The following is a 23,909-nucleotide window of genomic DNA, read 5'->3' as shown; positions in this document are numbered from 1 at the left end:
CAAATTAGAAGGCAGTGTTACCATTAAAAATCACAGTCTTGTCATGCAGTGGTCTTTGGACTTGGGATTGCAGCAGTTTATAGACCTCTTGTAGAAGACAACATAGCTGGATCTTGACTAGGGGAACGAGCAGACAGAGATCTCCCTAATGCAGCAGTACAGTTCACGTTTTTATTTCAAGTGAAACGCAGTAGGAAAAGCTGTGGCCTTGAAGCAGCAGTCTTGTGGTGCAGGTAGGTTTGTTTCTGCTTTCAAAGGAGATGTCTGCAGAGCTGCCAAGGATCTTTTCCTCCCGAAGCTAGGTAACAACTTTTAGTGGAGGTGCTTTGAGATGGCAGCGTCACAGGAGGCTGTCACCATGCATGTATGCCACTGCGTAACAGCTTGCGTGACCAGCTGGGGGTGGGAAGGCACCCCAATCAGGGAGAGGAGAGAAAGAACTGGTGCTCCGGGTAAGTTCAAATCTGGACTACCTCACCTCTGGGAGCAAAGCTTCAGCTTTGTTTTTAAGGGTGTTTTATTCTGTGCCTAGCTGCACTTGAGCTTGAACAGAGAAAACAAAACTTCAGGTTCCCAACATTCTATTTATAAATACGCATACATACACACACCGAGTAAACAAAGTCATTACACGTGTAACATGGCCTCCAAGCCTGTAATTAGAATACTTCAATAAATCATTTAAATTCTCCCCGGTCCATTTGGCTTACTGGGTACATGCACTGCCTGTTTCTCTATTTCTGGTGAGGATTTCTTTTCCAAACTGAGCCGTGGGGGCAGGCTCCTGGTGGAGCTGCTCAGCCCTGCTGCAGAAACAATGAATCGCGCGTCCTTTGGGGCCCGCGTGGGGCTGTAGCACCAGTGTCATGGGGACGCAACGACTTCGTGCCAATGTTCTGTCTGCAGAAAAGAACGCTGTGGGGTATTAGGCACGTCAGTTTAGCACCAGCTCATGCAGGTTTCCAAATGCTGCATTTCTCAGTTGGGTGCAGCTGGAGCACGGACTGCAACCGTGACCCTGTCAGCTGCCGAGGGCTGGCCCTTACAGAAGTCAGTGCTTGCTCTTCTGGGCAAGCATCGTTTTAAATGATTTTTAGCTCGTGTCTGATGTAGTTCAAGCCAGACTTCGTTGCTTGTGGTCAGCGGGACAGGGACCTGAGGCAAACCAGGCTGTATAAAGGCAGCCTGAGCAATTAAACTCTCAAAAAGCCAGGCTGCTGCGCCCCAGCAATCCTGGCTCTTTTGTCTTTAATTCTACCTTAATGTGCTCTGTGGGCGAAGAGCTGCTGTGTTGCAATGTAAGGCACGACTGACACTGCTGGCAAGGTTTGTGAGCTGGCTTTTGTCACCTAGAGGTGTGACATGCACGTTGTTGTACCAGCTGCAGTGAAACACGCTGAAATACTTCACTGAGGTACAGAAATCAAGGCCAGTCTGTTCTGTCCTCCTACCTTGTGAAAGAGCTGCAGTTCAGTCTCACCGTGTCCAAATTAAGTTTCCCTCCATAGGAAAATACGGGTGTCAAAAAAGTTGTTGGGAAGACAGAGATCGGGCTGCAGTTGAGCTCCTGGTGCTCGTCAGTAGTGTCTGTAGCAGGGGACAGGATGCCTGCGGGCAGGTAACCTGGAGCTCTGTCGGTGATGGGGTTAGCGAGGTACTCCGAAACACTTTGCATTTGTTCCGTCACCTCTGCCATCTTTCTGTACAAGTACGGGAGCTGATGTTCGTAACTGCCTCCGTCTGTTGTGCTGGGCAGGGCCTTGTACTCTGACTCCTGCTTCTCAAAGCTGCTTTCCGAGTGCCAGTCGTGATTTTCACTGCCGTGAACGTTGCTGAAGATGAGCTTGTCCTGGAAAATCTGGGAGTCTGCCTTTATGAAGCCCTCCTCTACCTCTATTGTCTCAGGCTCTTCAAAGCTGCTTGTGTCCCGCAGGAACAGACTGGAAGGCACGCTCAGCTCGCCCTGGCGGAGGGGCACACGTACAGCAGCCACGTTAAGCCTGCAGTCAGTACCTTGTGACCTCCCACCCCTGAAATGCAGGCACCTCTGCACAGCGGCTACTGCTAGAAACAAAAACCTCTGCGTTGTTCTTGCATTTGCGTGATGCATACCGCAGCCTAACGCAACACAGAGCGGAGCTTATCCAGTGCCAGAAATTGCTGGATTTGCTGCATTAAGAGATTACCAATGTACAAAGCTCTGATTGCTTTTTCCGCTGAAGATGGTGGGATTAGGAGAAGAAGAAAAGCGTGATTTACCTTCACAGAAGCGCAACTCTTAGCCCACGTAGCATTAGCTGGATCTGGGATGGCTTTGTTGTGCCACTGAGGCACAGTGGCAGAAAGCAGAGAATATAATCTGCAAATTGAACACGTGAAATTAAAAGCAGGAATGCCAATAGCTGCAAGTGCTACTGAACTGGGCTGTGCTGCTTGCGCACGTAATTACTGACGAGTTCTGTGTAATCACAGAGCTGCGTTAGCAGAGATCAGCAGAAACCCGGCCTGTGTGGGACGGGCACATCCTGCTGAAGTTTTTGGGAACGCGTGGGTTTCGGCTGACTGGACAGAACAGCTTTCGACTTAGGGTTTTTCAAATGTTTGGGGCCATCACAACACTTCAAGAGCATACAATAATTCCCCCAGTCTTAGTTCAAATCAAGCCATTTTGCTTGTTGTTTTTTTTCTGACAGAGATCTGACTAGAAAAATTAGTATTCCCCTGGCTTTCAGGCTTACTCCTTGTTTGCTATTGCTGCTTTCCCTGCAAGTGGAGAACCAAATTTACATCAATTTAGAGATGAAAGGACTTAGGACAGGCAAGCCAGCCTAGGCCGAAGCAGGGAGATGGCATGGCTGGGGCAGGCCTGAAGTTGGGCCTGGCCCGAGCAGCCAGCTGCTGCTACCAGTGGGTGCTTGCTCTGGGTGGTCACGTTTCCCAGGTGCAAGGCCAGGGGTGAGGTAATGCTGAGCAACTCCTGATTTAGCAAAAATAAATGCTGCACAGCATCTTCTCCCCGCCAGCCCTCGTTAGCTGTTCATGAGTAATCGCAGCACCTAGCAGAGCGTGCTAGGTATGGCCCCGCACTGCAGTCCTGGAAGCTCTGCCCGGGGAGGTGTTTATGCTGCTTTACAGAAAAATGGCTTTTAGTCGCAGTCAGACTTTGTTCTCGGGGAGTTACCATGGATTGTACTACTTCAAATTCATTTCAGTGGAAGCAGGCCTTAAACTCTAGATTAAAAAAAAAAAAAAAATCTGACGTGAACTACAGCTATATTTTAAGCACAGTATGTGTTCTTACACTCGTAATCTGAAACCTTTCTTCAAAACCATCCCTGCTGTTCCCCAAGATGTCCTGAAAGCACATTCCTGGGCCTTCTAACAAAACTGCCCTCTTCTACTGGAACAAAACAGGTTGATCTACTCACACTTTTCTTGCAGGACGCATAGAGCACACGCAGACTGAAAATACAAAGAAGCTGCACATAAGTACAATAATGAGCCAGTCCACAGCACCTGAAATACAGAATTGGTATTTTTAAATAAGAAAAAAAAAAAAAAAAGGGTTCAAACAGGATAACAATCATGGCTTGACTAGTGTTTGCACTCATAAAACATACCAACATTTTTTTAGGCTTAAAATCAGGATTCTGAACGGACTGATGGCTTTTGGAGCCAATGGTACGTTGTAACATTAGCACATCTACTACTGTCTCTAGAGATAGCCCTCAATCCCAAACATGCCAATTGCTGTTCTCGCTCTTCTAGTACTGAACCTGCCCCTGACAGAGGAAGTCAGCTGGGGGTACTGCACGCAAGGGAGGGGTGTTAAGTAGAAAAGATCCTAGGGAGATCAGTACGTGTTTAATAAACTCTCAGTGACTTAACTGGTCTCAGTGAATAGCTTGGCTTCAACATGCTTGCACCATCTATTTAAAATGTAACTTTCAGAAACCCACGCTCTTCTGCTGGGAAAACTTTTAACTTGTCCAGATTGTTTTAATTCCCTAGATTTCTTCTGAGACCATGAAACAAGCGTGCCTCCAGAGGGCTATACAGCATCGCCAGGCTCCCACGCTGCGGCGATGTATTTCTGAACTCGTACAGCTCGGCTGCTTAGAGGTTAGATCCTTCCCTCAGCCTGCGTGTGGGTCTGCACAGAATGGAGCTGTTAAACCAGAGCTGTTGTCACTATTTTGTGCTCTGTGTGAGCCCGTGCCTGCTGCGGCTGCTGAGATGTGCTATATTTACAGGTCAGGTTCCCGTTCTCCACTCTGATTCCTGTTGTGGCATACTGTGAGGAAACTGAGCAAAAGAAACTTTTTGACAGTACTTGAGCACAAATTTTATCAAATACCTTCTCAGGGTTTTTTTGATCTGGGCTCAAAACAAATATGATCAAAACAAGACACCTTGCAGGACAAAACCTGATTACTTCCGTTACCTGTGGTTGAAAAGCTTTAGTCAAGGGGCTTGCTTTTGCATCCCCTGGGCAGCACAGAAGCAAGGCCCACACAAGATAGCCTTGCACGCTACAGAAGCTGACATTGTGCTGTGCTCCTTGAGGTGACAGCTGCTTCTGCACCACAGTGAGGTTTCTCATGTGAGACTTTGAGGCAAGCAAGACCTGTACGTAGACAGGTCTGTGCCAGACCCTGATGTGCATAAATATCTGGGCAAGCAACTTGCAAGGGTCAAACCCTTCTTTCCCTCTTTGCAATAAGCAAGGCTGCTAGCCAGGAACTATCAACGATACAGAGAACAGCTTGGCACAAAACCAGAGGCGGAAGACAAAGAAAGGTATGGTGCATCTTAAACCCAGCTGAAAACAGAGATCTTCAGCAATTAAAAAGCGTGTAAAGCATTTCTAGTGTGTGCAAAACACTGAGCCAGGGACAGAACCTCTCTGCTGGGGGCAAGGGACCAAGAGATTCATTACTTTCCAAGCAAACTAGCTCCCTGTTGCCCCAGGGGCTCTCCCCAGCAGCCGTTGATGCTGTCATCCACAGGACGTAGTTCTCACCACGTTGTAGGTTTGTGATGTAAAATTCGCGTTGGGAAGTTGCGTTAGAAATGGCTGAAAGGAAGAGAGGGAGACGAAAATGAAGCACCTAGCACACGTTTTTACTGTGTTTAACACTAAAGAGTGGGGTTTTCAGAACTTGGAGCATGGAGAAGCTGTTCATGAACAGCTGTAGCAGAGATCTGCATCTGAATCTTGCTGCTAAACCTCATGGTGGAGTGGCTGTCTGACTCCTCAACCATGCAGAGCCGTCTGAAGGCATCTTTCACCCCCAGCCCTCTCCCCTCAATACACACCATGTGCACATCACGTCGTTTTTTTCACCAAATACCTACCAAAGACAGCCGGAGCTACCTCGCTGTCCTTTTTTCGCAGGTATATGTTGTACCCCGTGATGCAGCCCATTTGCTGGTGGGAAGGGACGTCCTCCCACGAAACCAAGACACCATTTGTCTGTGGTGTTGTGTACATCTGGGGCCCAGCTGATGGTGCTACGAAACATAAGACTGACTTTTAAAGCTGAACAAGTTAAGCTGGCTTAAAAATATCTGGAAGGGTATTATCGTGATTTACCTTGTTCTCTTGAGTATCCCCTAACTGATGCCACTCGTCCAGCTCTGTCCAGATAAAGTGCAAATACCCTGATGTCATAGCACACGTTATCTTTTACGTTTTCTAAATAAAAAAAAATAAAAGTGGATAATTACCCAATTAAAGTATTTACAGTTATGGATAAATATTTTCATTACCTGCTCAGATCCGAGATGAACTGTCTGGTTTATTACACATCTTTCATAAAGAAAGAAAAAAAATGCACCGTGGTCTCCTCTTTAGCTTAGCACAACCTTACCATGTATTAAAAAGTCATACTGACACTCCTCAAGGGTGAAACCCTTTGCTGTTTCATGAAGCAGTGGCAGACAGAAGACCTGAATCCTCCAAAGAAAACCTTGGACCACGTTTTGTGCTCGAGGTAAGCAGAGGAGGAAAGTAGCTATTACACAGCTTATTACTCTACAATATGACGCAGAGGGTTTTGCTACGTGTAAGGTCCCCGAGGAGGCACAAGAATCTAACAGCCTTTCTTCCTCATGACTTCATACGAACATCCTCCCCCCAGAACGTTTAATGGGGGTTATGAATGAGTGACAGTAATTTATTTTTCTATTTTTTAAAACAGACTACAAAGCAACGGCATGAGCTTTCTGGTTTTTTTCCAGTTGCTCAAGAGCAGGGATTTCAAATCCAGGGAGGCAGAGCACCAGGACGGAAAATAGGGAAGACTAACTAGAATAACACTGACTGTCACTCTGATTGTAACTTCACAGCTATAGCTGATATAAAGAATACAGCCACTGGTTTGGATCAATAGCAAATAACTGTTAGAATGGAAACACTCTTAAGTCTTTAATCTTGTGCACCAGCTGAGTTTTAAATGTCTTGTTTCATTTCAGAAGGACTGATTTTTTTTGAGCCATTCTACTTATCAGGTATAAATCTCAGTTGAGGGACTGCTGAGCTGAGCTCAAAGCAGCCACTGATTTTTTTTTCTCCCCTATAAAAAGCTTTAAATACTGTAATTTCTTATGCTGAATTAGTAAAAATTAGAACCTGACTTGTTTCTTAAAAGCTTTTCAAAATAAAATGGCACCCAGCACTATCCTATTTCCACGTGGCAGTTACCTGATATCACTGTAGACAGGTTGGATGCTACAAGTTTTATCCAGGTCGGATGAGGTTCTAGGCTCTTCTTTCTGTGTGTGTCCATCCATTCCACTACGTATCCATTGATGAACGCAGTGGATTTATCGGGAGGTTTCCAGCTGACTAAGATGCTGCCATTTCCCATCGGGAGAGCAGAGACTTTCTGAGGAGGAGGTAAATCTTACATGGAAGAAAGAACAACCAAACAAAAACCACACCATCAGCACAAGCTTGCCGTAACCAGGTTGACTTGACAAGTTTGCTACATGTTTTTTACTGCATTTCATCCAGTTTGATGCTATGCAGTGTATGAAAATAAACTAAAATTGAAAGAAAAGGTCGTGATTACTAGGGTGATCTCCGCCTGTGCTGACAGGAATACAGCCATATCCTTACCTTGTCTCATGGTGTGGCGGTCTGAACATACATAGCTTGGTTTACACCACCCCCAAGCCCTAGAAAGATACCGTCACAGCACCCAGTAACACCCCTGCTCCTGCGTTAGAACCACAAACGTGCAAGATCCCCACAAGGCCAAAGCTCTTCCTTTCACAGCTAGGCCCAGGTTACTTTGTCCCGCAGGAGGAAATGTTGGGAAAGTCCCCAGTTTTTCATCTGTGCGATGAAAACACCAACATCTTTTCTGAATGTTTTTTTGTAACAAACACAACTGGACTGAGCCTGCAAAGCAGTCCTTGTCTTACTGCCTCCATGAAATTATACACAGTTCTGTTTCTGCTGTGATTTCACCTCACCATCACTCTCCCTTCAGTTTTCCCCTCTCCCATGACTTTTTATTTTTAATTTTGCATAGTTACTCTTCTGCTACGCCAGCCTGCCTAGCTTACAGGGAAGCTTACAGCCGTGTCAGCAGAAGGAGTTACAATTACAGCCGTACTAATTCAGGGCAACTTGACTTGCCATGAACCTGCACCCTTGCCCTTGACAACATCTGTAACTGGATCTAAAACTCCAGTCACCGCGGATTCACTGAGATCAACCCTAAGGAGCACAAAGTGGTAGAATCTGAATGCTTCTGTGGCACGTAGCCACGAGAAGTGTACGGCAGAGAGCTGATACTACTTCCCGTGGCTCAGACGCAGTGGAAGGCCTTACCCCTGATGCCTAGGTCGGTCACGATGGCTGCAGGAGGTGAGCTTCCCCTCGAGTTATCAGCAGTGACTGTTATCCTGTAGTCCATCTTTGCAGTGGTTCTGGTGTAACTGGTTTGTGTCGTAACCTCTGCTTCCACCGCTTTGGAACCCCCGTGATTTAGTGCTTCAAAGGTCACTGTGTACTGCAGGATTCTTCCTCTTGCTTCTGACTTGCTCAGGGCCTGAAAAGAAAACGCATTTCTTACCATTTCAGTCTTCTGACACGAGCACGGACTGGGAGACAGGGGGAATAATAAATAACAGTAAAAACCCAACCACCAACACTCGGCGCGTTGCAAACACTCTTTGATTGTACCAAACCCATGAGCTGCCTGGGAAGGTTTCAGAACTGCTCCAGGAGGGAGGCACTGGTTTGGCTCCCCAAAAGGGGTGTGCATTGCCAAAGCCAGCTGGTTTGCAGCCTCTGCAGGATGAGCACGCAGTGGCCAACGCACCACACAGCTGCAGCACCGGCACAGCTCCCCGCGGTGAATTTAAGCACAGAAAAAAGCCTTTCTTCAGCCACCACCAAAGCGTTATTTCCTGGCAATAATGAATCAACATGTTTTTCTTCCTTTCCAAGAAACACTACGTCCAAAGTAACACTTCACCACCTCCTAGGAGCTAGTGGTCATAATTAAAAGATCAGACAGATCACTTGACTCTCTATAAGCCTGCTATCAGCCCTCCAAAGAAAAGCCTCTTTTTCTGGAACTCCAGATCTCCTGCCTCATGGCAGATGGTGGCTTCAGAGCATCCCTCCAGTTCAAATGCTCAAGGTACCCAATGGAAGTCAGGAGCGTTCACCTGGAAGTAATTTCTTTTTCCTCCCTTTTGTTCTAACAGAGAAGAAGTTAGTTACACTGACAATGTTACTGGCTGGACAACAGCAAATTCCGGCTAATGTTCTTGGTAACAGATGAGCAGTTTTTACTTTTTTCTTTTCTAAAAGCAAGAGGAAACATGGCGTGGCAATGCTAGAGGGATTGCTTGGTCACCTTGTTGAGACTGCTTTTTTTAAGAGATCTGTTGGCCTTAAGTACGGTTATGGCATTTTAAAGGCAATATAATTCCTCCTCAACGCCAGCCTGAGAATACTATTCACAAATGAACTGGTACTTCTATTACTACAAAAAAATAAATGTACTTTCCAAGCAACCTAGCTTTATCAACTAGTGTACTGGTTGCAGTTTCCCTTTTCCCCCCTGATTTTGCACATTTGTGTAACAGCTGTAAAATGTAACACCTGAGTTGAGTTCTCCCTTTGATTTTGCTGTAGCCCAGCCCTGTGACCTGTGCTTTCCGTTCCCAAGCCTCATTCCAGTTCCTTCACTGCTCTTCTCTTAGGAACCCACAGCATCTGGCCACATTTTTCCAGTCTCACCTTTCGGTAAGTCCCAAATTCTTCTCTTTCTCCAGACCGTAACATGACAGTGTGCTACCCAGCGATTTAGTGCCTCCACAAAGATGTTTTCCCCTTTTGTATGCTCAGTGTTCAGTTGCTGAACAGAGTTCCCTGGTACCAGTTATGACCCTCAGAAAGAAGGACCCTTGGAATCTCTCCCTTGCTAAATTTATTAGACTCTGCATCCATGTCATGTCGGGTATCTTCATATCGGATTGCTGGTTTTGTTTGTTTTGAAGCAAAAGTGTAACTGAATTAATTCCCTAATTATAGGGACAAGAACACACATTTTACCTGAAATTCTCTCTTAAGGTTACATATCTTTCTTTTTATTTCTTATTTGCTTTTCGTATGTAATTCCATTTTAGCGAAGCTCTTCAGCTGCTGAGCTGCTGCCCTTCCAAACAGAAATATACCTAGGGTCAGTGAAACATATTGATTTCTTTTTCTTCAGATTCAAGTCACGCTTTTCACAAGGGGAAAAAGAGCACTAACTGCATAGCTAGACATGTAAAAATGAGCAAGTTTTGATTTCGGTAAAATCTAGAATTTTAATAAAAGCCACAATGAGATAAAGAACTATTTAAACTCAACCACTTAAATACACATTGCTTTGAAGAGTCAATCTATACTGTCATTTGTAACACTTATGTAGCTGTTTTTTCCACTCTGGGTGACTGAAAGCACTCTTCATACTATCAGTTTCACAGTTTCCTACAGCTCCTACGTAGTTAGATAATTATGTTTGGCTGTTTGGGTTGTTGTTGTTGTTGTTATTTTTTTGGTCATAACAAAACAAAACCAAACAAAAGGAAGTGGGAAAAAAACATTTAAAAATAGGAAAATGTTTGCAGTTTTACAAACACTTTGGCAGTGTCTCAGGACAAATACAGTGTCTGAAGCTATTCTGAAAACCTTTTGAAACCCTGATGAAACTAAACTGGCAATAGTTTCCTTGGTATTAATGGGAAAACATGAAAACATATACTGGTAGTACATTGTATGGTCTGTCTTCTGCTTTGGATCTGTTCTGAAAACTATAAAAACAACGTATCACACCCATTTTATGAATGATACTACAGGAAGTCTGTGTAGATAAAGAAAGCGTGGCCAACTCTCTACTGCAAGTTAAACATCTTAAAGCCACAAAGTCAAATAATTACCCGAGAATTGCTGCTTTCACTTACAGCGTAGTACTACTTGTTGTGGAGAGAAGATTTAGTATTTGGAAGGTTAACTACAGATTGAAAACTAGAAGTCAAAGAAAATGCGTGCTTAAAAAAAATCCTACTGGTTTTGAAAAAAACACTGCAACAAACACCCCACAATCTGAAGACCCCTCCTAAGACCTGACTTCTTAGTGCTGCATTGGTAAGACTGGAGAAAATGAGTTATCGAGCACCTTGGATGGCACCTTTCTGTATCAATTTCCACAGAAAAGATGCAATAAGGAGCCTGTAAAGCCAAGTGACACGTTTTTATTTATGGCTGGCTGCCTTGCTTCTCTCTGCCGTGCTCCCCTCTGTTAATGCTGTCCCTGAGGTCAGAATCTGAAGCACGATGTGGGAGAGATGTCACTTACAGCTCCCTGCTGCCTGAAGACAAACTTTCACTGCGAATGTTGTTAGGGAAGAGCCTGAATTGGAAGTAATGTGGAATTTTTAATCCGCGGGTAATTCAATTGAGTTTTAATCTGAATTCTTTTGAAGCTACTTTCCGTATGAGACATCATCATTTCCTTTATAGGGCCTCAGCCGCCAGCCCTCCAGCTTACTGAGCAGACACAAACAACCAAATATTTTCTGCCCCCTCTATATGAAAATACTTGCTCTGAGTGTGTCCAGTTTCAGATTTGCAGCTTTATTATTAGCCAACTATTTTGCATGTGGCTTGCCTGTTGCCTGTGTCACACCTGTACAGAAAAACAGTTTCCTTCTGCTACTGCAGTATGACGAGATTCAACTGACCATTGACAAAGCACTAACACGGACAAAACAATTTCGATTTCCCAGACTATATCCAGCTTTTAAAAGCTTCATACAGTTTGGTTATAATAAAGGCCTTTTAAAATAAGTCACCTCCTCTACCTCCCCCACTCTTTATCACCCTGTTTTTCATATCAGAGCAAAAACGCCCCTGAAGGGAGTTCATATCCAAAAGCACCCAGAGAAGGTGGGTGCCCATTGAGTATATGGGGCATGGCATCCCCCATTCCTCCAAGAATTTATCTTCTGACAGGGAATGGCAGCCATTGCAAAGAACAACAAGGTAGACAATGAAGAGAGAAATTCTATTAATTAAAAAAAATAGAAAATTCTATTAACTAGAAAATATATTAGAAAGGCTACAAGGTTGTTATCTGTCCCTTTACATACATCATCATCAGAGACCCAGTGTGAAAATGGGAAGGGAATGTCTGTCTTTGAGAGAAAGGTGGTAACTGAGTAGTGATGCTTCCAGTTTTAACGCCTGTTATCTGCTTTTCACTGACACAATGCTGGAAAGCTTTGGGAACTTTTAAGGGGACACTCTAGACTGAAAAGATTTGATTAAATCTTGGTGAGGAAAGTCTTGGATAGCAAAGTTATTCTATATCTCTGGACAAAGCAGTGGTAAGAGCCCTGTGCTCTATTTGGTTAAAGACCCTTCCAGCAAACACGTAAAGTAGAGTTCCCCCTCTAAAGTTGCTGATTATTACTGTATATGCTCTGGTTTTACTTAAACATCTTACCTTCCAAAAAAGAGAAATGTTCTGCATTTGAGAGTCCACATCCTGTGTTTTGTACCAGACATCTAAGAGACCAGTGGGCACTGGATGTCAAAGAAAAAAAGGGGAGCAGAATTAATGACTGTATTTTGAAGCAAACAACCAAGACATTGAATAGGCTACATAGGTAAAAATCCTGAAATGACTAAAATTTAGGATTTAAAATCCCTCTGAAATGATGTAACGTGCTGTGGCCTTTAAAGTATTATTTTGTATTTTAAGTCTATATTTGCTATTCCAGCTGGAGCTCAGCTGCCGTGATGACTGCCCGTAGGACTGCAGTCACGAAGAGACCAAATCACCAGAATAAGAGAGGGTTACGCTCTTCCAGGCACTATTTTGCACTCTGTAATCACTGACTTTCACGGGAGCCTATAAATCACAGTGACAGTATTAGTTCTGACCTTTGCACAGAAGTTGGGCTAATGAAGGTCCTTAGGGCTGGCTATATCAATTCTAAAACAACGGACAGCTTAAGGTGATAGGAATTTTGTGTACCCGCTCCTTGCTACCTGGATCTAGGCAATAAATGTCTTTAACAACTAGCTGGGTAGCACCTTGTCATATATAGCTTAAAAGCCCTGATCTTTCCAAGATTCTCCTTATGTTTACAGAATTAACATTCAGTAGTCAGAACACCAAGCAGAATCACAGCCTCCTTCCAGTCCCAGGAAGATACTTCCCAAAAACCCTTGATGTGTAGACTGTTTGATATTCATTCAACTCTACAGTTTTGAGTAAATCTTCCAAAATAACACTAAAGCAAACTTCTCGCTGCAAAAACTACTGAACAATGTGCTCAAACAGTTCAGAATCAGATAAAGACATACAAAGAAAGCCAGTGTGATGAAAGATGATAAAGCTTGGTTCTTCAAGGTCCCGGCACACAATAAACTCATAAAATTACAATAATAAGTGTTACGGATAACATAAGCAGCAGGCAGCTGACGCCCAACCCCACCTAGAATGGGACTAGGGCTGTCTGTTACTTGCTAAATTCAAGGACAGAAAAAATCCTCAATACCAGCAATGTTAAGAACTATTAGTCCTGTATATTGACTGGAATAGAAAAAAGAAACAGGACCCACAGAAGAAATAAAATCCAAATGCACTCACTGTGAGCGAGGGAGGAAGCGGCGAGCTCAAAGCAGGAAAAAAAAATAAATCAGATTGCCTCTGTTGGACTCCAGCCCAGATGTTAAGGTTCATTTCACATGTGAACTATATAAGTTAGCTAGAAAAAAAATGCTCACTTTAGAACAGTGCTTGCATAAAGCAAGTTTTTGTGGCAGCTCAGGGCTAGAGAAACCCAGAAAAAAAAAAAAAAGTCTTAAAAAGGTATTCTCCTGAATTTGCTGAACGCCAAACTCTCGTGTAGAACTTCAACTCCTTTGAAGAAGAGCAACCATTGTGTACAAAGAGCTCGTCACCTGCAACCTCACCTTGCTAACACTTAGTCTGATGTCAGAAAACATTGATTAGCTGGAAATATTCTTGTTTTACAGCACTGGCTGGGGAGGAGGAATGCTGACCACAAACACCATAGCAACCCAGACTGCATCAGGAAGGTAAGAAAACTGTTGAGAGGAAGGTGGGGGAGGGAAGGAAAAGTTCACACCTTCTGCATCAATCAATGCTTCTTACAGAAACTGATGCTGTCAGTAGTGGTAAACAGCATGAGTAATAACTGCAGGAGCCTGAAGGTTTTATAGTAATTCACAACAAAAAAGAGCAACGAAAGCCAAGTGCAATATGAAAGGAGGATGCCAAAGCAGCCAACACATCTTCGTTAAAGCACAAACCTCTGAGAAGCTTTCTTCTTTCATACAAACTGACAGTTCTGCAGCCTGTGACTTCATACAGCTCAGTGGGAAGTCAAGCAAGCACATATAGGAGCCTGCAGCAACGCGAAGACCTCTAGTATTAGAACTGGTACAAACTAACACAACTGCCCTCGTGTTTGCGCTGTGTGTCCCCTGGAATCTGCTGTGCAGTCCTATGAAGCAATGAACATTATCTGCTCACGTTGCAATTCATTAGGGGACTGCTCTCCGGAATGTGTGGCCAGGTTAAAACCATTCAGATCTCCAATGACTCCGCTACTTAGCGGAGGGAGCTACCTGGGAGTTCTCCAAAGGAAATATTTTCTTTACTTGGAAAAAGATGAATCGGCAAAATCAAACCATTTTGTTAAAACCTCCCTCAGTTCTGTTGAAGCTGACAGAACAGGCAGAGTCCTGGCCGATTCATTCAGCTCCTCAGCAAGTTGTCAAGTGAGCTCAAGAACCCAGAGAGTGCTTCCCAAACCTGAGGTTCCTTAGTGACTGAGGGCCACTTGGCTGCCATCCTGACTTTTGTACGGTATTGTTGCAGTAATTCAGTAAAATGCTTAGATATGAACCAATACAAAACATTTTCCTTTTCCCAGTTAAGCTGCACAAACTTTCTCTGACTTTTCCAGATGTGCAGGAATGCAGGAGGCTGCTGCTAGGGCTCCAGGCAACAAGGAGAAAATTTCTCCAACTTCCAGCAATGTCAAAAGAATATGTCCTTCAGAATTTGTCAATGAGCTCTTGAAATTCCTGTTTTGTAAGGAACTTAAACAGTTTAATTTTTTGTTCATGAAGAAAATTGTTTTGTTACACAAGTTCACTTCTCTGTTGGCTTTGTTTCTGGATTTACAGAGCTTCTTACCAGGACTGAAAACCAAGCAGCATTTTGAATTTGTTACCTGAAGTTTACATTTCTATGTACGCTTTAGAGACAGGCTTAGTGTACCAAACCACATATTGTATTACCTTCTTCTGGAGTCTGGGTTTGGAACACACTCCAGTTACTCCACAGTCCTCTCTCAGGATGAATTTTACAGCTAACCTGAAATTCGTAGTCTGTATGAGGCTCCAGACCATAAAGACTGAAATTTTCACTATTTACGTTTTCAACCTTTAATGAAGATAAAGGACATATAACATTAAACTCGCAAAGAAATAAAGTTGATAAATCTTCTGTTCACATATTCTACTCAACTTCAAGCAATGCATTTAGCATTTAAAATAAATACAAAGACTTCCAACCAGCATTAGATAAGTCCCAAGCATTTGTAAATGGAGCACCTGTAGCCATGAGCTACAGTGGGCAGCTATGACCACATTTTGATAAAATAGTGTGCCAAACATAAGCTCTGATTCTTCAGTGCATCGTACTTGAACTATTCATGCATGCAGATTTTTACAGGTAGAGACTCTTACCTTCTTCCATTTTTAGACCAATGATAGAGATTTTGATCAGTAGTCTATATATTTTTTTTTAAATATGACGCTAGAGAACAGAGAGAGACCAATTTGGAAAAACTGATTCTAAAAAGAAACAAGGATATTAAAGCAACCTCCAAGGATTATCACTTCCTTCATTCTCCAACAAAGGATTACCGTGTTCCAGGTGTAACCAGTGAGCGGACGGTATCTTATCCTACAGTGCTGTGCTCGTACTTCATCGTGCCAAACAAATGCGAAATTTGTCACAGAATTTTCAAATTCCACTGACAATCTCGGAGGATGTGGTTTCACTAGAGACAAAAACAAAAATAAGAAAACGGCACTCAGGTACGCATCACAACTAGAGGGTTGATGGAAAATAGACTAACGAGTTGAGACTGGATGGATACTTCTTCTGACGGGTTTAAGCAACAAAGATGTAGTGCTCAAACTTTTCACTTTGTTCTAACTGAACGAAGGTAAGTAATACATTTACCTATGTCTATTAACATGAACATGAGTGGCTGTGAAAAAGCACTTCCTAGTTCGTTGGAGGCGGCAACCACAACTGTGTAAGCAGAGTCAAAATTCAACTTCTTGCTCAGAACCAGTGAGCCAAATTTATTACTCAGATTTTCTTCTAGAAAACAGAAGATGTCAGTGCCATCTGATAGCCTAGAAAAGAACAAAACCTCTCGGTTAATATTTCCCTGTACGCTGTGAAAGTTAAATCCCTGAGTTCGTAGAGGTATAGCTCACTTCTCTACCCAATCGTGCTGGTTCGGATCTGCCGAGACTGTGACTCTTTAAACAACTTAAATGATTAAATTTGATCAGTGATTAAATATTTAATTTATCTGTAGTCTAACAGTCAGATGATATGGCTTCAAACATGACTTTTCATTCTCAATCTGTCATTCAACCCGTTGTACTGGGTAACTCATCTAGCTCTCCATGTACTTTCCTCCACCTGAATCAGAGATGATTATATCACGTTGCTTTGGGCTGATCTGTCGTATTTTATAATATACTTAATAAATTACTAGTAAGCACTGCTGTATTTCTATGTGCCATTGCAACACTTACAGGACTCATCCTTCCCCACTCTTCTGTAAATTAACCATCTAGTGTCCTTCTGCTTAAAGTGCAATGATGGGTTTCTATAAACTAGGAATGCTGCTCCTGCTTTGGCCAAGAGAAGCAGGTAATAGTGAGCTTAGCAGGACAAAGAGATGGTCACATACAGTACCTCCAAAAATAAATGTCTGTCCAGCTGACTGCAAGTGTCAACATTAATTCTTTCTACCCACATTCTTGCTTGAATAGAGGTTTTCTGTTGCAGGCATTGCTAATCACATAATCACTAAACACAGAAAATCCACCGCAGGAAAACAGCAGGTTTAAGCTGACATTTTAAGACCACTTCCACTATTAACATTCCCTTTCCAAAACGGGAGCCATGACTTGGCTTATTCTCTTTACCCACTTAACCCAGCAGTGAGTAAACCACTGCTGTGCAGCACACACAAATGTAAACAGGAAAGGTTTTTTTAACTGAGACAGTTGGCTTTTGTGATCATGGCAGCCTTAGACTGACTGATTCATAAAGCAACTCCTGTGTGATTTGCTAAAAAGGTTGAATCTGTAACAAACAATGCAAAACTAAAATAAAAAACCCTCTAAGTTATTATTATAGGTATTAAGGAACCTACTTCCCTGTGTTACTTACTGTATTACATATGTAGTGTTTATGTATGTAAGCCTCCCTTTATCCCAGGTGCAGGTAGGATTGCCATCTGTCCCATACTGGATACACGACACGTTTCTTGGCTGATCTGGAGGATCTTAAACAGATATTCTTATCAGTTTCTTCCTTAAAATTGTTGAGAGGACAAATATAAAGAAATGCTAGGGTTTTTTTGTTTGTTTGTTTTTTAAAGACAAGCAAGTAAGTGCAAAGTATTCAGAGGTCACTATACGTGAAAATAGCTGAGTCTATCATGCAGTCTTGTGAGACCTCTGACACTTGAGCAAACCCGCAGTGAATTTGCAAGGGTACCAAATGAATACAAGTGCTTAACAACTATCAAACTGGGCACCTCAAGCTTTGCTTGAAGCAGTCAACCGTTATTCCTTATTAAAAAAAAAAAAGGTAACAAATCACTCCTACAGAAGATGACTACTGCAGCAGCAGCAGTTCATCTACGGCAAGAAGAAAATCTAAAATTTCCTTAGAATTATTCTCGCAAGTCTCCTGTGTCCTGAAGAGACTGGTGTGTTTCAAGCGTAGAACAGGAGACAGTGAGCATTATTATGTTTGCTCGGAACAAGCAGTTTCATTTAGCACCTCTCCGTTTTTCAATTACTGGAACTCCCTTCCTCATTTGCTATTGTGGAACAAGTTGGGTAGCACTTAAGTGCCACTACATGTAAAGCAGCACATTAGCTTTTTCAGAGGTTGCACAGTGATACACAGTGGGTGCAGAGTGACAGACAGGTACGCAGAGTCCTGACATCCGTATGGGTGGCTGGGAATCTGGGTGTGGAAGGCCCCTTTTGTGTTGCATAGTTCCAGCCAGCAATATTTTAGATACAAATCCAATAAAACATAGCACCCTTTCTGGAAGAGGCCACCCACCTACTAGTTCCTAACATATGTCTCAGAGGAATCCCAGAAAATGTTTAAGAACAAGAAGTAATGAAATTCTCCTTACTTCCAGACATTATATCGATTCCACAAATGAGTTTTTTCTTGTACTCACAAACTATTTTGCAAGTAAACATGTGCTTGCCATATGTAAGGACTTGAAATTCGGTGCTCACGGAAGTGCCATAATTAATAATCAGTTCAGAACTGTTAAAGAAAATAGCTATCTTGCACTGCTCATTGTATTTCGGTTGTTTCAGCTGGCACGAGAGGGTAATGTTAGTTCCAGGCTGGACATGCGAAGCAGAGTTAGCAGTCATATTTCCTTTGTCGCATACTTCTGCAACCCCGTGGGGAAGCTTGCTAGCAGTCACGTTTCCTTTACTGCACGCTTCTGCAACAAAATGGGAAAACACACCTTTAAAATGAATACATCATTCAGTCTGTAAAACATGATGCACTCTAGGAAGAGGGTCTTCCTGAATTTTTAGTGTAAGAATTCCTGTCTCTGCATAAGTAACTCGTAATATATTGTTGTGCAGAGTCTTCACTGATCCGATTACCTGGAGATCAGAAACCAAAGCCTAGCTACCAGTTATCGTACAAAAAAGCACAACCCGAGGCAAAATCTACCAATCAGAACTGTTTTTTCACTGCTGAAAGAAAAAAAAAGTAGCCAGGGTGCTTCTTTTAAGTGATAATTGCTGTATATATATAAAAAAACCTTACCTGCTGTGAAGTGCGTCAACAAACAAATAGCTGCAGGCACAATCCATGCAAATAACATTTTGCTTCCTATAGAGAAATGAGTACCTTTTACCAGTTCCTAAAAAGTGAAAAAATCATTTTAAAATATTGGTACTATTTTGTAACTTCACAAAATTCAAAATGCTTATTTTATGAGTCCTTTCTAATTAACTGTCTCTGCTAACATTGCACAGAGTGACTCTCAAGATGCTATCCCATGCAGCTGCTGATTTTCAGACTGGTTCTCCCTAGAGGCAGGCACAATAGCTAGAGGAACGTCAGAATTACAGGTACTTTACAACTCTGTGCTTTCAAAACAGACATACTTGCTCCCTTCCTTCCCAAAGATGCCCTGCAAGCCCAGAACCAAAAATCTTCCTGTGAAATGCACCCAGAACAGACCCTAAGTACCCCTTGTGCAAAGGATGAAGATTTTCCTTATTCATTTCTGCTCTTACACCTCCTGCCTTCCACTTCTGTGCAGAAGTGGCCAGAACCCAAAAATTTTAAGTAAACTTCTCCAGCTCCTTGCAGCTGCCTAACGTCCAAAATTTGGCAGAACCTTTAGCAGAGAGAACACACCGTACGAGGGAGGTTTGAACACCCGCTATGTAGAAGCAGCAACTCTCAAGCTTCTTAATTCTCTCCCGGGGATGCTCACAGACATTTCCACGATGCCCCCTCACCCTCCACTCCCTGCAGCTTCTTGGGGAGTAAGAACACGTGCTACTTCTCCCCAGGACAAGATTTTTGGATGGCAAATCCAGCGCAGCTGGCACTCCCTTGAAACCCCGCACCCCGGTGTCCAGTACGAGCTCCCCTACGCTCCATTTTACCCTGCACAGAGCTGCCCAGAAAATATCTGGTTCATGGGGAATGCAGAGGGAGGAAGAAAAAGGGAGAAGGGTGGCAGAAGAGACGGGGTAGAAATGCCTGGTGCTTCCCAGCGCCCAGCCCCGACACTTGGCTCACCTCTCACATCTCTGCGGGGGCAAGCAGCCGTGGCACGCATTCGGAGGCGGCAGCCTAGCGCTGTGGGAACACCAGGGAGAGGGAGTTAAGGACAAGCTGATGAACGGCGAGGAGGGACTAAGGGCGTCTGCTAGGCAGGAGAACCCGACCGGCGATCTGGAGCCAGATACGACGTCCACCGCTGCAGGGGAGAGGACGCAGCAGCCCCGTTACCAAAGGCATTTCAACAGACCCCGTGCCCAGACTTCCCGGAGATGCCCCCAAACCCAAAGGAGCCGGTTTCATGCCGGGTGACTAACACAGACTCAAGATTCCCAGAGCTGAAGTATCGCGCATTAAATGTTGGCTGTGACTTTGGGAACTAGCAATCTTGTAATTTCTTTAGATGAGTTTCCAAACTGAAAGACGTCACGCACAGCTCATTTATGACTGTTTAACTCTACCCTAACAAACAAAACTGCAGACATGGGCAGGGAGCACATTGTTAAGAATAAACCAGACAAAACAGAGCTTTTGAGACGTTTTTAACTCCGCAGGATTGCTCGAAAACTCGGTTCAAATGCAAAGCTATGCCATGCCAAGGATTCCTAAACCAAACGGGGGTACCGGCAGTCACAACCGCCATCGGCCACACCGATTATTCAGCACTTCAGAGTCGCCCTGCGCTTGCGATCAGCATTAACAACTGTTTCCTTTTTTGCCCTGCCGCCGCAGAACGGCAGAAGCAGCGAGAGCATAGCGGGTACTTCGGGGGGGAACGCACCAACGACCAAGTTTTATAGCTTCTGGCCCGTCGCAGAGACGCAGCTATTTTAACGGCCTGGTGTTATATTTGAAGCAAACCACTGCAAAGGGAAACTTCACAGCCCGATGGCTTCTCGTGCCGCCGCGGAGGGGCACTTCCAGGGGGACGCATCCGACAGCACAGCCTTTGGTGCGTGTGTTAATACGTAAAAAAAAAGTTATTTCGGGTCGGTTTTGTGTAACGGGACAGGAGCCACTCCACGTTTTTTTAAGACAACGAACCCGTATCTGATGTGAAGCGTGTAAGATCTGCCCCAGATGCATGAACACCGTGCTTTTTTATTTAAATCCACAGGTTCCTCAGATCGCAACGCTGCAGCGCCTCAGCCCTACCCCGGTGCACGTAACGCCTGAGCTCTGTAGGTGCTCTGCAACCGCGAGGATGAGCAATCACGGCGCCCGAGGTCTTCAAGTAAATGCCCTGCCTTCCAATAAACTGAAATCGCCCCGGGGACGTGTAAACATCCTTCTGGCAGCAAAGCTGTGCCCCGAACACCTGAGTCAACACACACAAGCGGTACCTCTTCAAGGCATTTCAGCCACCGGCTCGCCAGGCAGGCGCGAGGCGCGGCACCAAATGGGTGCAGCGAGCCGTATAAACCGTGACGGGAGCAAAATACGAGAGGGGGAGGAGAAATAACCCGCCGCTTGGATCGAAGGTACACGGAAAGCTTTTGTAAAAAAAAAAAAAAAAAAATCCCCAGATTCCACGCCAGAAAAATGAAATAAAACGCACTGCTGTGCGCGGACTGAGCGGCACGCGGGGCACACAGCCGTGCGGGCAGCGGGCAGAGGAAGCCCCGCGGGGCTGGCAGGGCGCAGTGCCCCGAGGTTCCAGCTGCAGGGGGCTGCGGACCACCTCTGCTCCTCCCCACGAGCTCCCCCGCTTCAGCACAGCGGCTGGCGGAGCACGGGGGGCTCCCCGGCTGCCTTCAAGCGGCTTCTAGAAGCTCCCCCCCCCCCCAGCCCCAGCTCCGGCGGAGCCCTCAGCGGCCCCCGGCAGCCGCCGTGCCCCGGTACTCACCGCCCGGCCGCGCCGCTCCCCTCAGCCCGCAGCCGCCGGGAGCCTCCCGCATGTGCACGGCGGCTCCGGCCCGCCCCGGCCCGGCCCGGCCCGCCTCCCCTCAGCGCCGATCGGCTCCGCCCGGCCCCCGGGCTCCGGTTCTTCTGGCCGGGGGGCCCGGTGAGGCCCGGCGGGGCGCGGGGTGCCGGCCGGGGGCAGGCCCGGCGGCGGCGGGGCCGGGGCCGAGAGCTCGGGGCTGGACGGGCCGGGAGCGGCCGGGGCCTTCTCCCCGCTCGTCCGCCGGGCCGGGCCGGGCTGCAGGTGGTAGGCGAAGAGGCAAGGAAGAGGCTTGCTGAAAGAGGCTTGCTCAAAGTTAGCTGCTCACAGATTCCCTCCCCCTCCCCTTCCCAGCCCCCGTTTTTCTCTCAGGGAAGGTAAGGCACAGGAAATTTCAATTACAGAAAGCCTAGGTATGAGAAAAGAGTGAAGATTACCAGAAAAAAAAAAAAAAAAAAAAAAGCCTGTGAAACCCAAAGCATAACTCCCACTACCTGCTCGGTGCCTGGTAGACTGGAACGAGAAGTGCTCAGGGAACCGCAGCGCAAGACAGAGGTGGGAGAGAGGAGCCTGTCCTCAGGTACAGCCGCTGCGACTTCACCCCCGTGTTTGTTTTATTTCACCGTCGTTCGATTCTTACTTTCTCACATTTTTAATCAGCCCTCTGGCAGACTGCCACCGTGTCTGAAAGAGCTTATCATTAAAAAGGTCCTCGTTACTATTGTCCCTCCTCTTTGTTAGGCGTCGATAACAAAACTCAACTTTCCCGGCAGCATTTGCTTAATGTGACTAACTTTTACTAGCTTCAGTATTGAAGCAAAGGTGTTTTGGGGACTGACATCCAAACAAATGATTACAGAAGTGTGAAGTCGTAGAGTCCAGAATCTTTGAGTTTGAACCTCCAGTACGCTTTGTCTCTCTTCCAAATCCCTATGTAACATTTGCACTTTTTTTCTAGACAGAAGAAAGTGCTGACGAAGTTCACAGAAATACTATGCATGCACTGTGCAAGTCTGTACCCTGTGAAACTCCAAATATCACCAGTTTCCTTTTAAGTATATAACTTATTTCCCCTCTGTCTTTTTTTAGTTTATGCTTTTTACAATACTTCTTCCCAGCACGCGCTTCATCTACAGTCTGCAAAGCCAGGATTCGTATCATTTTAAAATAGGGCTCCAAGAGGATTTCATGTGGAATCTTGTCTGTGGTACCCTGTCCATTGCTCCCCCTCACTGGGTGTATTTGCTTTTCATTTTTTGAAAAAAAAATACGCAGCCGTTATATGAGGTGCTCGACTGGCATTAGCAAAACTTGAGTAGCATTTTACTCATCAATGAGGCGTTTAAGGGAAGGTGCCCGTCAGGTGGCCCGAGTGATCAGAATTTTGTGTCACGATGACAGGAAACTAAACTGAAAACACCAATCCACTGCCTATCATAAAATGCAGCTACTTTCTTTTTTTCTTTCTTTTTGCCTAAGGCTCAAGACCAGAGTCTGCTTTTTCATGCGATTCCTTCCCATTGAGTTGTGTCGAAATAGTGCGTATGTTCCCAAGAACTGTCATGGAGCAGCTTTGATATTGCAGCTGTTTTATAAACCCTCTGCTATTCCACCAGGCTTTTAAGCAAAATATTTGCTAAGTATTATTCTTATTTCAAATGTTACTGGATTCCAGAAACTGGTGGAAAATGCTTTTTGCTACCAGCCGCTTGGACTAGCCAGGTACGTTGTGCGCCGGGTATTCCTTCAAGAGCAAAGCTCTGTCTTAGGGCCCGAGCCCGAGGTAATTCTGTGTTGCCTCCCACAAGTCTGGGTAAAGGCACGGTGCTGCACGGGCAAACTCCGAGTACTTCAGAATCGTAAAGAAAACTGTTCTCCCTGCAGCCAGATGTCCCACCGAAACCTTCATCCAGGGCTCGGCTGCACAAAAAGAGCAGAAGGAAAGTTCCCTGCTGCAGACGGAGCTGCCGAGTGCTGGCCGAACGCTGTGCCAGCCGGCCTGCGCCCCGAGAGCTGCCTGGGACAGAAGATGATGTCAAGGAAAGTACGGAGTCATCTGTTCTCTGCGAGGAGGTGGCGCCTGCAGTTCTGAAAATGAAGCCTGGGAAAGCACCACCGGTAGCTGACATAACGTGGTGTTCGGTGATCGCGGTGTCAGTGCTCTGAGGAGCATTTGTAGCGAAGCAGAGGGCTGGAGCGGTGAGGCCGAAGAAAGGCTACCACAAGACGTCGTTAATGGTCGCTCAGGCAAACATTGTGCCTTCTGAGATCCGCAGCTGCCTGGTTCAAAGAGCAGGCCTGCAGTTCCAGTAAGCCGGTTTTCAAGGGGCGAAGCCTCTGTGATCAAACTGAGAATATGCCAGTGCATAACT

At 45.1% G+C, this 23,909-nt stretch overlaps 1 protein-coding gene and 1 long non-coding RNA gene across 8 annotated transcripts; one reads left to right on the top strand and one right to left on the bottom strand.

The window, feature by feature from the left end:
• Positions 1–574: 574 nt before the first annotated feature.
• IL12RB2 (interleukin 12 receptor subunit beta 2) lies at positions 575–23,909 on the bottom strand. Of its 7 annotated transcripts, none has more exons than XM_067001766.1 (18): positions 21,502–23,909; positions 19,823–19,854; positions 19,674–19,733; positions 18,684–18,780; positions 18,022–18,348; positions 17,037–17,151; positions 15,804–15,982; positions 15,482–15,618; positions 14,852–14,996; positions 12,018–12,097; positions 7,844–8,063; positions 6,707–6,907; positions 5,597–5,698; positions 5,359–5,514; positions 4,940–5,077; positions 3,429–3,516; positions 2,260–2,359; positions 575–1,963 (listed from the first exon to the last, which is right to left on the bottom strand). In XM_067001766.1, exons 4-18 carry the CDS (start codon positions 18,739–18,741, stop codon positions 1,448–1,450), a joined length of 2,562 nt encoding a protein of 853 aa, XP_066857867.1. In that variant the 5' UTR covers positions 18,742–18,780; positions 19,674–19,733; positions 19,823–19,854; positions 21,502–23,909; the 3' UTR covers positions 575–1,447. The 7 variants fall into 7 exon arrangements, with proteins under 7 accessions (XP_066857867.1, XP_066857869.1, XP_066857865.1 ...); XM_067001768.1 differs by having other exon boundaries at positions 22,032–23,909; XM_067001764.1 differs by having other exon boundaries at positions 19,674–19,854.
• Positions 8,736–14,578, top strand: LOC106043600 (uncharacterized). Its single transcript, XR_001211791.3, has 3 exons — positions 8,736–9,271; positions 13,559–13,621; positions 13,700–14,578. It is a non-coding gene; the product is annotated as an uncharacterized lncRNA (long non-coding RNA).

The sequence above is a fragment of the Anser cygnoides genome, chromosome 8 (genome assembly GCF_040182565.1).
Source record: "Anser cygnoides isolate HZ-2024a breed goose chromosome 8, Taihu_goose_T2T_genome, whole genome shotgun sequence".
NCBI lineage: Eukaryota > Metazoa > Chordata > Aves > Anseriformes > Anatidae > Anser > Anser cygnoides.
This window is presented reverse-complemented; position numbering and strand designations above follow the sequence as displayed.